General features: G+C 50.6%; 3 protein-coding genes across 3 annotated transcripts; 1 reads left to right on the top strand and 2 right to left on the bottom strand.

Moving 5' to 3' along the window:
• Positions 1-2661, bottom strand: N7462_006382 (putative AAA family ATPase GCN20; the record flags this gene model as incomplete). Its single annotated transcript, XM_057078100.1, has 8 exons — positions 1-352; positions 417-885; positions 942-1028; positions 1082-1255; positions 1309-1612; positions 1676-1756; positions 1816-2541; positions 2599-2661. The coding sequence occupies 8 exons, from the start codon at positions 2659-2661 to the stop codon at positions 1-3; spliced, it is 2256 nt and encodes a 751-aa protein (XP_056933680.1).
• Positions 2662-6257: 3596 nt separating this feature from the next.
• On the top strand, positions 6258-9424 carry N7462_006381 (uncharacterized protein; the record flags this gene model as incomplete). Its single annotated transcript, XM_057078099.1, has 2 exons — positions 6258-6275; positions 6335-9424. The coding sequence occupies 2 exons, from the start codon at positions 6258-6260 to the stop codon at positions 9422-9424; spliced, it is 3108 nt and encodes a 1035-aa protein (XP_056933679.1).
• Positions 9425-10368: 944 nt separating this feature from the next.
• On the bottom strand, positions 10369-12302 carry N7462_006380 (MFS transporter; the record flags this gene model as incomplete). Its single annotated transcript, XM_057078098.1, has 3 exons — positions 10369-10536; positions 10598-10676; positions 10762-12302. The coding sequence occupies 3 exons, from the start codon at positions 12300-12302 to the stop codon at positions 10369-10371; spliced, it is 1788 nt and encodes a 595-aa protein (XP_056933678.1).
• Positions 12303-14269: the final 1967 nt, after the last annotated feature.

Genomic DNA, 14269 nt, shown 5'->3' with positions numbered 1-14269 from the left:
CTAATGTTTTGCTACAACCCCGGCTTCGTCGGCCTGCGAGCTGATCATCTTCTTATAAGCCTTGACATCGCCGTCGAATTTGTGTACAGTGCCCTTGTCGCAGACCCAGAGACTGGTACACACGTTTTGTAACATAGTCACGTCGTGTGAAACCATGACCACACCACCCTCAAACCTTTGGAGGGCATCAGACAGTGCATCCATACCTTCAATATCCAAGTGGTTAGAAGGCTCGTCAAGAACCAGGATATGGGGGTTGGTCAGCGACAAGCATGCGAATGCAACACGAGACTTTTGACCTCCTGAAAGAAGTTCCATGCGCTGGAGGCCAGTAGTACCGGTAATACCGAAACTGAAAGAAAAATCCATTTAGTCGGGTAAAAAGCTTTAGAGGGGAGAGGGAAACTGGAACGTACGCGCCCAAATGTCTTCGATACTCCTCATCAGTCTTGCCAGGGTACGTCTTCGCCATGAAGCTAACAGCGCTGGTAGTCAAGTCCAGCGCATCCACGTGGTGCTGGGCGAAGAAACCGATACGCAACCGAGAGTGTGCGGAGATCAAACCCTTTGTGGGTTGCAACTGGTTCGTAAGAAGCTTCAACATGGTGGTTTTACCAGCACCATTGGGTCCGACAATTCCAATACGTGAATCGAGCTGGACATCGAGATCGACATCCTTAAGAAGTGGCCTTTCCTTGGTGTAACCGAAGCAGACTTCGGTCATTTGAACGATAGGAGGCGAAAGTTTTTCCACATCTGGGAACTGGAAGTGTACAACATATTCGCTCTCTGGTGCTTCAAGAACGGGCATGCGCTCAAGTTTCTTGATTCTCGACTGGGCTTCCGAAGACTTGGCTGCATTGTAACGGAATTTGTCAATGAAAGCTAATTGAATAACGTCAGTGTCTGTCATAGCCAGTAATGAGCGAGGTCTATCCAACCTTGGAGATGTGCTCTTTCAGCCATTTGTTTCTCATATTCGCGCTTGGCCATCTTCCTTCGTTCCTCTTTTGTGGCATAGAAAGATTCTGAGACAATAAATTAGCTAGGTCTATGGATATCTCAGAGAGGTTCAAGATACCAAAGTTAGCACCCTTGTAGTAATCCAATCGTTCAGAGTGCTGGTGAACAATATCGGTGGCAACTTCGTTCAAGAAAGCACGATCGTGAGACACAACCAGAACGGTGCTAGGATATCCCTGAAGATAGTTCGATAAGAAGGTGATGGACGGAACATCCAACATGTTCGACGGTTCTGCGCAAAATCAGTACCTTGTTTGTTGATTACACGAATCGATCTTTGCCTACCGTCAAGAAGTAACAGATCCGGCTCGCAAAATAGAGCACGAGCCAAAGCAAGACGCATTCGCCAACCACCAGAAAATGTCTTGGTGGCATACTGCTGTCGTTCCTGGGAGAAACCAAGACCAGCCAGAATACTAGCGGCCCGTGATTCTGCCTTGTCGGATTCCATCTCAGACAGCTTAGAATAGATATCACTCAAAGTTATATCCAGGCCTTCCCGTTCGTGATCCAGTCTAGCCGCATCCTGGGAAGTATCTGCCAGCGACGATCTTTCCTCTTCGATGACAGCCAATTGTTTCGAGATTTTCTAAGAGGAAAAGGGTTTTTAGCAAAATATAATGGTGAGTAACTTCCTTGGAGAAAAACCAACATCTTGTTCCGCCAATAGATGCTTCCGCCATACATCGGCATCCAAGACAGCTTGAAGCGCCGGGGTATCATCACCCGTAATCTAATAATTATGGTCAGCCATGGGCCACAAATTATCAAACAGAGTAGATCCAGACAAACCTCTTGTTCAACGTGGAGAATAGAAATGTGATTTGGAATGGCGACTTCTCTCCGACTCAAAGCCCGCAACAGAGTCGATTTACCGATACCGTTCTGACCCACAAGACCATACCGACGACCATAGGCGAGCGTCAAAGCAGCATCGGTCAGAATGCGCATACCACCAACCGAAATGTCGATATTGTCCAGCTTGACATCCTTGCTTTTTGATTGCGAGTCTGAGCCCAATTGAAGAGGGTTGACAGTCATGAAGAACTCTTCGTAGGTCATAGTCTCGTCTGGCTGGTTGAGCAAACGAGAAGACTCGTACTGTACAGTCTTCATCTGCTTCTTTTCTTGCTTGGCTCGAATCTTCCGTTCGGCCTTCTCCAATTTCTTCTTGTCCACACGGGACTCGACCTTCCTGGCATTGGCCGACTCCAAGTCCACGGTCGTGCCTGACAGTCCAAGGGTTGAAGACATGTTCCGTTGGGAGCCAACATTGATAGCCTGATCGAGCTTTTTGGCCGCGAAAGGCATTTGCCTCCGTTCCGCATCAACTCCATTGGAAACACTTAAAGATGTGATAAACTTTTCCACCAAGTTGCTGATTGCATCGCGGTTTTGAGAAGAGAAATCTCCCGAGGCAGAGACGAGCAGTTCGGTTACAGTCTCGGCGGCTTCTGTAAGGGGCGATGGGGCATTGACATCTTCGACATAAAGATTCGAAGCATGGGTCAAGTAGCCCTGTGTTGTGTCAGTTCTCATACATTCCCAAGAACACAACTTTCATGCAGGACGTACCACCGAATATTCGGAGATGACATGGTCAAGACCAGGAATTTTGGCCTGGAGTTCCGCCTCCATTTTGTATTCACAGGAGCTTTTCAATGTCCACTCCGGTCACTTTTCTGGCTATGGAGTCTTGACAGCAGCTCTCTGTCGTCAAAGATATCCTAACTTGGTCTGGGGTAGTTCACCGAAGCGCTGAGGGGTGTTTTTCGAGGCGTTATCGATAAGGTCACGTGATTATATGTCAACCCATTTTCCTTAAGCCACATTGCTTGGATGAATTCTTCTACCGTTTTCCTAATTGATTGCTAAGTAATGGGCGAGAAATGAGGTTCGATATTTTTTGCAACTTCTGGGCTGGTCTGAAAATTCAAGCTATACCGATATCTCAATGCAGCCATACATCACGCTTAGGTAGCTCCCTCTATGTCCGACTAACACCGTTAAGAGCTGAACCACAAGTTAGAAAAATTAAAAGAGGTCTACATGACCAAGTTATTCTATCTTTGTAGGTGCTATTTCTAGAAGTCTGAAGAAATCTAAACAGACAATTCTTGCACGAGACACAAGAGTTTTGTCAAAAACGGACTATGATGAACAGATAAATTTTAAAGTGTAAGGGGAGGTTTGCTTTGTTCACCTGCAGCAGTCAAGCGCCAGATCACTCAAGGGTTGCACAAGCAAAGAAACGCCAACCATATGAGTAATGTACACTAGTGACGAGAAGGAGATAGGGCTTCGGATTAAATATCTTAATGCCAGAGGCTCAAACGGTTCTTCATAATTTGTTGAGCTGGTCCTGAAATGTCGTCAAGGTATAGTCCTCAGGCAGTCAGGTCCAGCTTCCATAGATTTACTTTAGTATAGTCAAATACAAGCCCAAAGGCAAGTATCATGGCATTAGAGAGACATTTCAGTCACGCCTGAAAATACGAGCTGGGTGGATGCTGAATGAACTCTCTGCGGTTCTCCATTGCAACTTTCCTTTCCTGCATCAATGTCACCACTCGGATCAATAGTCCTTGGAACAGATGAATTCTCGGGGTCAGCCACTGCCTGGTCTGTAATCCGAATGCTGCCGGGACGAAATTTTCGTGGAAAGTTTAGGTTTGGGAGTCCATATCAACGAAGCCAACTGCTGGCCATTTCCGAGCTTCCAATTTATAGGAAGGTGAGATAAGTAAAATACAATCAAGCACTTGCGTAGCAATACAAACCTTCAAGCCTTGGCCAGTACCTGCTTGATACACAGGAGCTATAAAATAGGTTGATAATGCACCACCAAGTTTGACAGGGATATCTTCTTGGTCGCAATCATCTCGGCTCAAGTCCGGCGCTTCTCAAAGGTAAATAGTTCACAACCCAACAGGAGCCCGAATCTTGCCGTCAGAGAATTTTCCAATGTGTCCAGCGGTGCCGGAGGATATTTCAGTTTGGGCCGCAGATGAAGGACAGACGAGGCCGGCACGACGGGTATTGACAGGCTCGTCTCTCGACAACGAGCTAGACAACGAAGCCGATCTTCATCCGAAGGAAAAATCACCGTAGGATGGGATTAGGTTGCAAAAACTATGCCTACTGTGTTTTCTTTTGCCCGGCGAAGCTGTCAACCACGCGAGAGAACGAGTGGAGAGACCTTGGGCCAATTTCCGAAAGGGACCCTTACCAATAAGAAGCGATCTCTGGGGGCACTTCGATTGGCCTTGGCAAGGGGGAAGGCTGGCCATGCCGATCATGAAGCGTTCGTGGCTTCGGCGTTCGGCTGGGATGATCGGTCCAGGTTCTCCAAGGGGAAAATAGACGAGCGATTAAACAATTCTCAGAGATTATTCGGATTTTGTTGCAAATTTTGTGCCGTTCCAGGCATTGTTTCCGTTGGTCCACCGTTCGATCGGGGGCAAAATTGGCATTCCCCATCGGAACTGGATCAGCGCGGCACAAGAGCGGGAGCAGGAACCGACTGCTCGTCGTACTCAACCCACGCCAGGTTTTCCCTCTTGTTTACAGAGTGGAGAGGGTATGACGATAGGGATCGGAGAGGCCACAAACCTCTTTCGCTTGGAAACATCCAGATTTCAGATTGCTTTTCCTGGTATGATGAAATGACCCCGCCCGCCAGAGTGGGTTGGAAACGGCTTGGAAAAGAAGAAACCAAGGGGAAAAAAAAATTGGCCAACCGTTCAACCGTCGCCGTGGGTGGGACAAACGGGACAGCCTCCGGAAAGAGGGGGTATGTGGATTTCAAGACCTTCTCGAAGGAGAAGAAGCCCAGTTCCATGATTCCAGACACGTTCGGGGAAGGGGAACTATCGAACTATCGCGCACCCGCGGAGAGACTCCCGACCGTGACTGGAGGGTGAATCTACCTCAGCAGTGTTTGAATGCTGGCTAGTGGATTGAGGACAAGAGTTCCAGATTGGACGACGTCGTGTTTCAGAACAGGTTGTCCGCAGGCCCGATGGGCGAAAGCCAAAACAAAAGCCAACAACAGCAAAGGCCCTTGTCAGCACTGGCTGGCCGTGGGCGTTCCGAAAGCACAGAAAACGGGGTTCGTCCATTCGTCCAACCAGTGGACACGGATCGGCTGCACTGGGCCCTTGCGATCGCGCGACTAAAACGATCCTGGAAAGGTTAGGGGGGCCGAAAAGACGCGATCCCAGCCAGCCGAGACGAGATGTGTGGGGAATTCTGGATCGCATGGCTTCGCAAATTTCCTTGATGCTCAGCCACTCGTAATCCACTGCGGACTTCTCCGTCTGGCAAGTGTGATTCCCAGACCCAGTTGATAGGCTTTTGGGATGGGGCAGCTGCATGCTCGACACATGCTGGACATGCTGGCCGGGTTGGCGAGGAGATTGGACAGGTGAGATCGACTGGAGAGGCTGCTGGCACACGAGTTAGTCGCCCTGCAATGTGAGCCGCAAGGGATGGTCGTAGCCCGCCTGGCAGCAGCCCGGGGGGGTGTCTCTGTTTCGCAGGCCTTTTTCTATGCAGATTGCAATTATCCGCAGGGATCGTACATAGGATGTCGCAAAACGTCGGTCGCCGGATTGAGTTCATAGGAAAGGAGGTTTGGAGAAGGTTGGAAATCACCATCGCATGATTTCATGGGGCCCCATCGTTGTATACTTCATAGGGTACCGAGTAGTTTTGGTCGACCACCAGGACAAGCCGAGCGTTGAACCAGGGGGGAAAAAAGACATCGAAGCAAGAGTCCATATAGATCATCTGCATTCGTTCGGTGGTTTCGGTGGTAGGAGAATTTCAAGGTGGTTTATTGCATTTCCTCCTCGCGTGGTGGCCGTGCCAGAGCCAATCTGCCCTGGACCCAGCTGAGTTTAGCGTTAATAATCCCCGACTCGCCTTGTTGTTGTTGACTCTCCACTTCTCTTCTCCCCCCTCTCAAGTCGTCATCGACTCCCTTTCCACGGCCCTGGAAGGAAAGCAGAGAGGAAACGAGGGTTGCCTCTCGTTCTTTGTTGAACCTTGTGTTGACCTCCTTTCCCCCTCGTTCATCCCCCTCTTTGTTTATCTCCCGGGCCATCTCCCCTCCCCCCTTCTGTCCCTCGCGCCCTCCGCCAGAACCAAATGGGATGTCATTCGCAACGGCTCTTGACCCTGCGGAGCTGAAACTGGAGGGTGCTTGACACTCTTTACAGCATTGCCTGAGGATGGATCACGTCTCAACGGTAAGAATCACCCTCCTAGACTCCATGGACCTCCTAGACTCACATCGTGACCCGATCAGCTTTGTGCCTTGAGCACGGTAGGTATAGCCACGACCGGCCTTGCCCTCGGTCGAGTCGATCGATCAAAGCCTAAGATCTTTCGGCGAAAAACAGTATCCCACGCCCAGCCTCTTCTCATACCTTCCGAACCTCCTACCCCCGTTGATGGACGGCCGATGACTTCGCGAGCAGGCTGGCCCCCTCAATCGGGGCCAGAGGGACCTGTCGCGGAACGAATGCCTGATGGGCTGGGACAATCTCTTGAGGATCAAGGTCAAGGTCAGGATCTTCGGCGAGCATCCTTGTCCTTTGGGGCAGCGCGGTTGCGCCGTCGTGGTCAAACCCTAACCAGCCCTCCGTTGCGCATCCTGGAAGATGAACATGCCGACGCCCAATACTCCCAAGAATCACACTCGCGACGTCCTTCCACCAGCTGGCTGCGTCGATTGTCAATGGTCTCATTTCAAACAGAGAGCCCGGCTACCAACAGTCCGGTGACACCATCGTTCAATGGTTCTGCAAGCCCCATTCTCCCACGCCCTCCCAGTCAGCGTAGAGCTCCGAACAAACTTGTGAAGCGCACCTCGTCGCAACACTCCAATGCCAATCCGCTCTTTATCACCAACACCCCGGCTTCCCCGTCATCTGGTTTGTGCCGACCGGCCACGAGTTATCAAAGATCGGAGACCATGCGCTTGCAGTCTCCCCTTGTCGCTGATTTTGGTCCACGCTTTTCAGGGTCGTATTATGTTGAATCTCCTTCTGCAGAGGAGTTTGAAATCCATCCTGAAATTAATTGGAAACCCTACCTGCTCCCCAAGTTGGAGGGGTTTTCGGAGAAGTTGGTGCGCCGATTATCAACCACTGCTAGTCCCAAATCACAGGGCGTAAGGCGGATAACATCTGATCAAGATGCACTCCCTGCACTGGTTTTGGCGACGACGTTCACTGTGAAGACCCCCTTGCCACAAGAAGCCCCTGCGCCTAATACCGTGGTGGAATTCCGGAACCCGTTCCAGACAGACCAGGCAGAGAATCCCGTGAAGGCCGCTTCTCCGCCGGTGCCTGTGATATTGTCAGCGGTGCCGCCGGAAAAGCTAGTTCACAAACATTCCTTCTCCTTGAATGATGTTGAATCGAAACGTATCATTGTCAATACCGTAACGACAGGGGCCCCGCTTGCTGGATATTCACGTGGCGGGTCCCTGAAACGGGTCAAGGGCAGGACCTTTTCCATCCCACGATCTGAACTTGCGAAAGTAGGAAGTGTGATTGCAGGCTCCTCACCCGCTCCTCCTTCACGGCGTAATATCACTGATCCTGCTGTGTTCCGTCGACCTCAGGCTGCCTCTCCGTCTGGACTACCCTTTCCCTCCTTTGACCATCGTTCTCTGGCAAATCCTCGCTCGGTATCGCAGGATTACAACCTTGGTTTGCGCGGTCAACGTCCACTGACTTCAGACGCCGTTGCTCTCTCAGCGTGGCAGCACTCTTGTCGAGCAGACAGTTATTCATACTCTTCTCTTCGTCGTCGTCCCAAGAGACACTCAATTGCCGCCTCAGACCCCTCTTCCACCGTGATCGGGTCGGACGACACACGCGTCTTCACCTCAAGTGATGAGTATGAGACTGACATCCTGACTGACTACTGGGATTCGATCCGCACACGGGAGACCAGTGGCGACGGGCTGAAAGGCCTGCGTATTGAAACGATGTTTGACAAGGCAGGAGCGCGCCTGTCAAATGAGCAAGTTGCGACCTTGGAGGAACTGCTTCCGCGGGGCTCCTTCGCTTCACGCATGGAACAAGACCCTCCTCTCTTCCCGGAGTCTCTGACCTCCTCTGTGTCCCAAGTCCGTCTCAATGATAACGCATCCATTTCAGAGGGCGAGGACGACACTGGCAGCATGATTGGGGCCTTGCCTGGTGAGCCAGATGGACCCCCGCATCTCCAACCCCCGAAGACTGGGTCTTCATCGAACCCACCAGAAGAACACAACCTTTGGTCTCCATGTACCAAGCTCTCGGCTGCATCTCCGGCCGGGGGCCCTCTTCCCAGCCAGAAAATGAACATTTTTGACTGGTCTGAACAGGCCCGGCCTGATCGGGACCTGTCCGATTCTGAAGCACGGCCCAGGACCATGCAAGGGAAGCAAAGTGTTATCGATCGGGGCAGCCGTGCAGCCTGTCGTAAAGTTCCATCCACAATTCACCTTCGCAGTCAGAGTGTACCTGTCGCAAGAGATCTCCCTGTCAATGAGTCGCGTCAGTCATCTGGCAAGTTCGGCACCTGGGGCCTGGGCAGCAAAGGAGTGAGTGAAGATTGGGACAGTGACTTTGACTTTGATGACGCAGAGGAGCCCGTGGTTAGCCAAGAGACCAACCCCACTGATTCTGAAGAAGCGGCGAGCGTTGCGGCTCCTCAGAGCATGATGGTTCCCAAGGCCATTCTCGAGCGTCAAGCCAGTCTTCGGGGGCAATTTGGGCAAGTGCAAGAACTCACTCTGCTAGTAGAAGAGCTAAAGCGCCTCCGGCACCAAGCAAGTGTTCTGGATCTCATGGCGGGCCCATCAAGTGAGCTGTGGAAAGAAGCGGAAGGGATTGTGAATCTTGCCACGATTGACAATGAAGATGATCACCGTTCTCCTCCCGGGTCGCCCTCGTCCCTGACTTTCAGCTTTGACGATTCAGATGACGAAGGTGGAAACTCTTCGTCAAAGCGCAACAGTAACAATTCCTGGCATGGTCCACCGCACCACGACGCTCCCCTTTACAACCCGGCGCTTCGACAACTCTCCAAGGACTCACCCAAATCCAAATCCGTCCTCGACCTACTCCAACCCAGTCACCCCGAGTCTTCCGGTTTGCCCAATTTGACTCCAGCGCCACGCACTCAGAAGCTGCCCTTTGATACTCAATCTCTTCGCGATCTCGTGGTCCGCGCTGGGGTTGTTACTCGTGCCCTCAAAGAAGTCATCCGCAAAGCTGAAGGGGTCGACCCCAGCCCGCAGGACGCATTCCCTTCCGATCCTCCATTCCGCCGAATCTTTGATCAACCTTCTCATGACGACCTTGCAAGCTTCGAAGCTGCACTCGCCGAGATGCATTGATAATTCCCCTCTGCTTTCTCTGATATTATCACACCTCTCGGCCTAAAAGCCTACGATCTTCGCTTTCCAGATCCATTTATTTTCTCATACGTTTCATACCCCGGGCCTTTCCGTAGAGGCCAATCTTACGGACACAATGCCAGTGTTCTAAGACACTTATTCCATTGATACCTCACTTCTCCATTACCTTCTCTGCCAATTTTCCTCTTTTTACCCAATTATTCCAAAGGTTCTATCGGGTTAACGACCTATATCCTTTTTCTCCGGCGTCCTCAAAAAGCCACTGCATGTCTCTGTACAACCTTTCTTCTTTTGTACATTCCCTCCACCTCTAACCCTAGGTCTTGTTTCCTTTTTTTCCATTCCATTTTTCACTCCTTGTATGCCACAATCGCATACGCCGTTCTGTACGAGCCCCTCTCCTTGAGGCTCATGTGTATTTTCCTTTTTGTTGTTTCACTGTTCCCAGCGTCGTCCTCGCTTTCCTTGCGTCTCTGTTGCATATTTGCGCAGTTCATATTCTCATAATTGCGCTGTAATAATCATGAAAGGGCCTGCGATTGAGGATGATCTGGATCTGCACGGCGATGATGCTTGAAAACGAAGACCCATCAGATGAAGGACAATGAGGTCCAATGTCATGCATACTTATTATTTGTTGTCCGGGCCTCGACCCGGTGACAGGAGCATTTCAGAAAGTGGGCACTGTTCGATTCATGTTAACATAGATAAGGCTGTGTCAATTACACATACGCTTTCGTGTGCCACAGTTTCATTTTAAGTACGTAGGTATACATTCATAGATCGGATGTGCTAGTCATATCGCTCTAATCTATTGGGGGTATCAAAGAAAAAGAAACGCCTATCGTGCGCTGCAAAAGAGGTTGTTTGGGAATCAGATGAGAAGGAGGCCATCGGCTTTATGGTGCTTGGTCTCAATTCCTTTATTCGTCGTCGTGATGCCCTTGAGCTGCCTCGAAGTAATCTTGCAGGAAGCTACTCCTAGCCCAAAGTTTAGGGCCGTACAAATAGAAGAGTACCGGGATGGGGATCATCAATGCTGCAATGCCGCCAAGTAGCGTACCAGTCCAGTTGACGCCAAGAGAATCAAACTATCCACACAACTGTCAGCGGGGAAAAAAAATGTTTTGGATAGAAAGAAATTCTTCGTACCATGTAGGTTGCAAAAAGTGGGAATACAGCGCCAGCCGTGGAACGCAGAATTATATTGGCAGCTAGGGCAGAGGCGGCACTAAGTCGAAGTAGAACATCGTTAGCGAGGGTTCCCTCAAGTAAAACGGCGATCAGGATCAACGGTGAGCGGACGAGACACTTACAAGACAACATAGCCGTCGATGATATAGTTCATCGCTTGCAGGAATATGCAAAACAGCCCGAATCCGGTCAAGCCACCGGACAGTGTCGGGACAACCCAGTGAATATCAGCTCGAAAGCCAGACCAGCCAAACCAGAACAAGCCCGCTGCGAAAGCTACACTTCCAACTATCGCCAATGGCATGCGCCACTCAGGAATAGGGTCGCCGCCATTTTCTTTGAGCTTGCGGTTGTACCAGGGTTGGCTGAGGATAATTGCAAAGCCTCCGAGGAATTCCCCAATGATCATCCCCAGGTATGGAAGGCCACCAACGCCTTTGTCGAAGCCGTGGATCTGCTGGAAAACAATTGGGTAGGCTGTCATAAACAGGTAGAGTAGACCATAAAGAAAGGCCATGTAGATGCTCAGTGTGAGGATGATCGGTTCCGTGAATAGGATCTTGAGGGGCCGGCTGAAGTTTTTCCGGATCAATTGTTTGAAATCCACCTCGATCTCTTCTTGTTTGGAGTGAATGCCCCAATTCAGGGTGCGTCGGCGTAGCTCAGCCGCCTTCCTGGTCAGTATCACGGGGGCGTATGACTCGCAAAGGAAGAAAAAGTCGATCACAAGAGCCGCAGCCCCCATGATGCCGGTCAAGTAATCCGTGCAACGCCAGCCGTGGCTGCTCTGCACAATGAACCCGCCCACGGTGGACGCGAACAGCGGACCTGTGAAGACAGTCATTGCGAAGACGGTTATTGCAAGGCCACGAACCCGATTTTCATAGATGTCGGAGAAGACAGCCGCCACAACGGCGACGGGGCACGCCCCAAATAATCCTCCAAAAAAGCGGCATAACATGATGGTCTGCAGATCCTTGGCAGTGGCAACGGCAAATTGAAAGAGCGTGAATCCCAGCATGGAGATAAGGATGGGAATACGTCGACCATATAGTTCGGAGAATGGGGCCCAGATGATTGGACCCGTTGCAAATCCTAGCACGTACAACGATAGGCCGAGAGTGCCCACTTCATTCGAGACGTGAAATTGCATGGATAGGATTGAGTTACCAGAGGAGTAGATGCTGCTGGCAAAGGTTGCATTGAAGGTTGTAAAGGACAATATCACGGCCGTGGTCAACTTCTTTGCAGTGGACCAATTTTGCGGATGTAGAGGATCGTCCACCCCGGCAAACTCCACAACATATTCTTCCTTGTTGGGCAATGGAGGTGGATAGGGTTTCCCGGCCCCAAAATCAGGTAGGGGAAATTCAGACATTCCCGATTGTGATTTCAACCCGGCTCCTACAGTGGCATTGTGCTGGCTGCGCTGGGTTGCGATTCGACTGAGTGCAGTTGGATGCCGGTCAAGAGCAGGACTGTAGTGTGAATGCGCGGTCTGGACGCGAGACATGTAATCAATGGCATCTTCGGACGAGGCAAAAGATGAAATGGTTTTGGAGGACAGGGAATCCGACGGGTAGAGCTGGTACACCGTGCTATCTGTTGAGGAAGGACTGCAGCCAGGCGACGCCTTCTCCAGATCGTACGTGTTGGCGTCCATGATGGTTCGGCGGCCTGAATTCGGCCTGGAATCGATCTATTCTCCAGGTGCCGAGAACGAAAGAAAGACAAGACGCACGTAACCAGTGCCAGGAAAGGCCGGGGATGTGGGATTTCATTAATAGGTTTCGATCCCGAATTTTCTCTATCCAGGAGACCCAGGTACCAGCTTCTCCGCTTGGCAACGCGGTAAATATGGAGACAGAAGCCACCCAGAGCTCAGAAGCTGCGGATTGCATCGGACATACTCTGATTCTGCTCTTCCAAGTGTTCCAAGCAAGTGGTGGAGACTCCGCTGCCATGGCATTGTTGGGCTCGCCCACGCCACAGTGGTTCCCCATCGCATTGATATCAATGGGTCTCGTACTAGGTCATCAGTTGGTATTTATTTCTGATATAGTCAAGATAATTGACAAAACTGATACGGATCTCGGGTCTCCTTCCACGTTCTGAGCTCGCTGGCCTCGGTCAATTGGCATTGAAAAGTCCATTCCGCCTCTCGGTATGGCTTCTCGGGATGGCTGCTCGGGATGCCTTCTCGGCTAGCCGGACCCTAAACATATGCCCGCAACTGGCCGGGACTCAATCCACGATTGGATCTCCGACATTTCCTGAGTTTCTTTTTGATAAGCATCTCCGCTTGTTGCGAAAATTTTTACTCCTTTCCCTGGCGATGGGACTGTTATCAACGTGCCTGGGTGGCTATTCTCGGCTTCCGGCCGCCGAGCTCGGTTATTCAAGGCGTTTACGTCATCCCGATGTCCGGGATGGCAAAGGCGCACACTATGTATATGTAAAGGCCGGCCCATTGCCCTGGTTTCTGTAGACATGGTCCTGGTGGTTATGAATGTGCGTGGCTCTGTACATTAACGGATTGTCCCGGGGTCAATGGGAGATCACGTCGAACGAAAATGGTGGAGCTGGAAGTTGGTGCGGCCCTGGAATCACAAATCATCAACCGAGATATATAGCTGCGGCCGGGATGACTTGATAATCAGATCAACATGTCAACAGCATCCCAACAACCTAGTGGAGAGAGCCATCGGTAAACTGGATTATATACAGCATGGGTCTTGACGATCATCCCATCATCCTATCATCCTACATACACACGGAGAATCGCCAGGTGCCGGCTAGTCACCGATCGCAGCCTATAATCAGAACCTGCTCAAGAACTGACATTGTTGCAACCGAGAGGAAACATTACCTAGAGATCAAAATGGACCCAAGGATCTGAAGTTCCTGGTGGCTGTAAGCTCATGGAGTCTCTACTTTCTAGACCAGCCTCTCTCCAAAATCGAGAGAGAAATGACAAACATTTTGCGGAAGAAAACCCCCCGAGCAAGAAAAATAGAGAGAAAAGAGGGCATAGGATTCGTTTAAACGGCAAGTGAACAAGTAAATGTGGTTGTCTATGGAGACAAGGGTAGCTCTGCAGCAAATTCTTATAAAATCAAGTGCCGAGGCAGCAGAAGCATCTCTGTAACATCTTCGATAGTATATCTCGGACATTGTCAATTACTAGGTACAATTTGAACTAATCTTCGAGGGAGGTCGATAGTAGCATGGCACGCATTATCATACCTATTCGTGTAAATCGATTGTTTCATTGGCCCATGAGCCTATTATAGAGATTGATTGAGTTTCCTCCCTGGAAGAAGCGAATCGGAATTTCTCTGGTGGGTAAATGACCAGCACTTACATGCACCTCATACAGAATAGTCCGTCATCCTTATCCACAGTAGAGTGAATACAACGGCATTATCATGGTAGTTTAATGTTTAATTCTTGACCTAGCAAACCTCACTGTCTCATTGCCCCCACCAAGAACCCGATAGATACCATATCTGCTATCTCCTCCAGGGCGCCTTGCCAAGAGCTCGCCGAAACAAATCCGGGGGGGGAGACGGATGGCAGCATTCCAACGAAATGAGGGGAGGGGCCGCCCGCGTCTCAGGTTGAGGGGAC

Source organism: Penicillium macrosclerotiorum (genome assembly GCF_028827735.1).
Source record: "Penicillium macrosclerotiorum strain IBT 26536 chromosome Unknown utg000006l_segment0_segment0, whole genome shotgun sequence".
Lineage (NCBI taxonomy): Eukaryota > Fungi > Ascomycota > Eurotiomycetes > Eurotiales > Aspergillaceae > Penicillium > Penicillium macrosclerotiorum.
The sequence above is the reverse complement of the archived record's forward strand: the minus strand, read 5'-3'. Positions and strand labels throughout refer to the sequence as shown.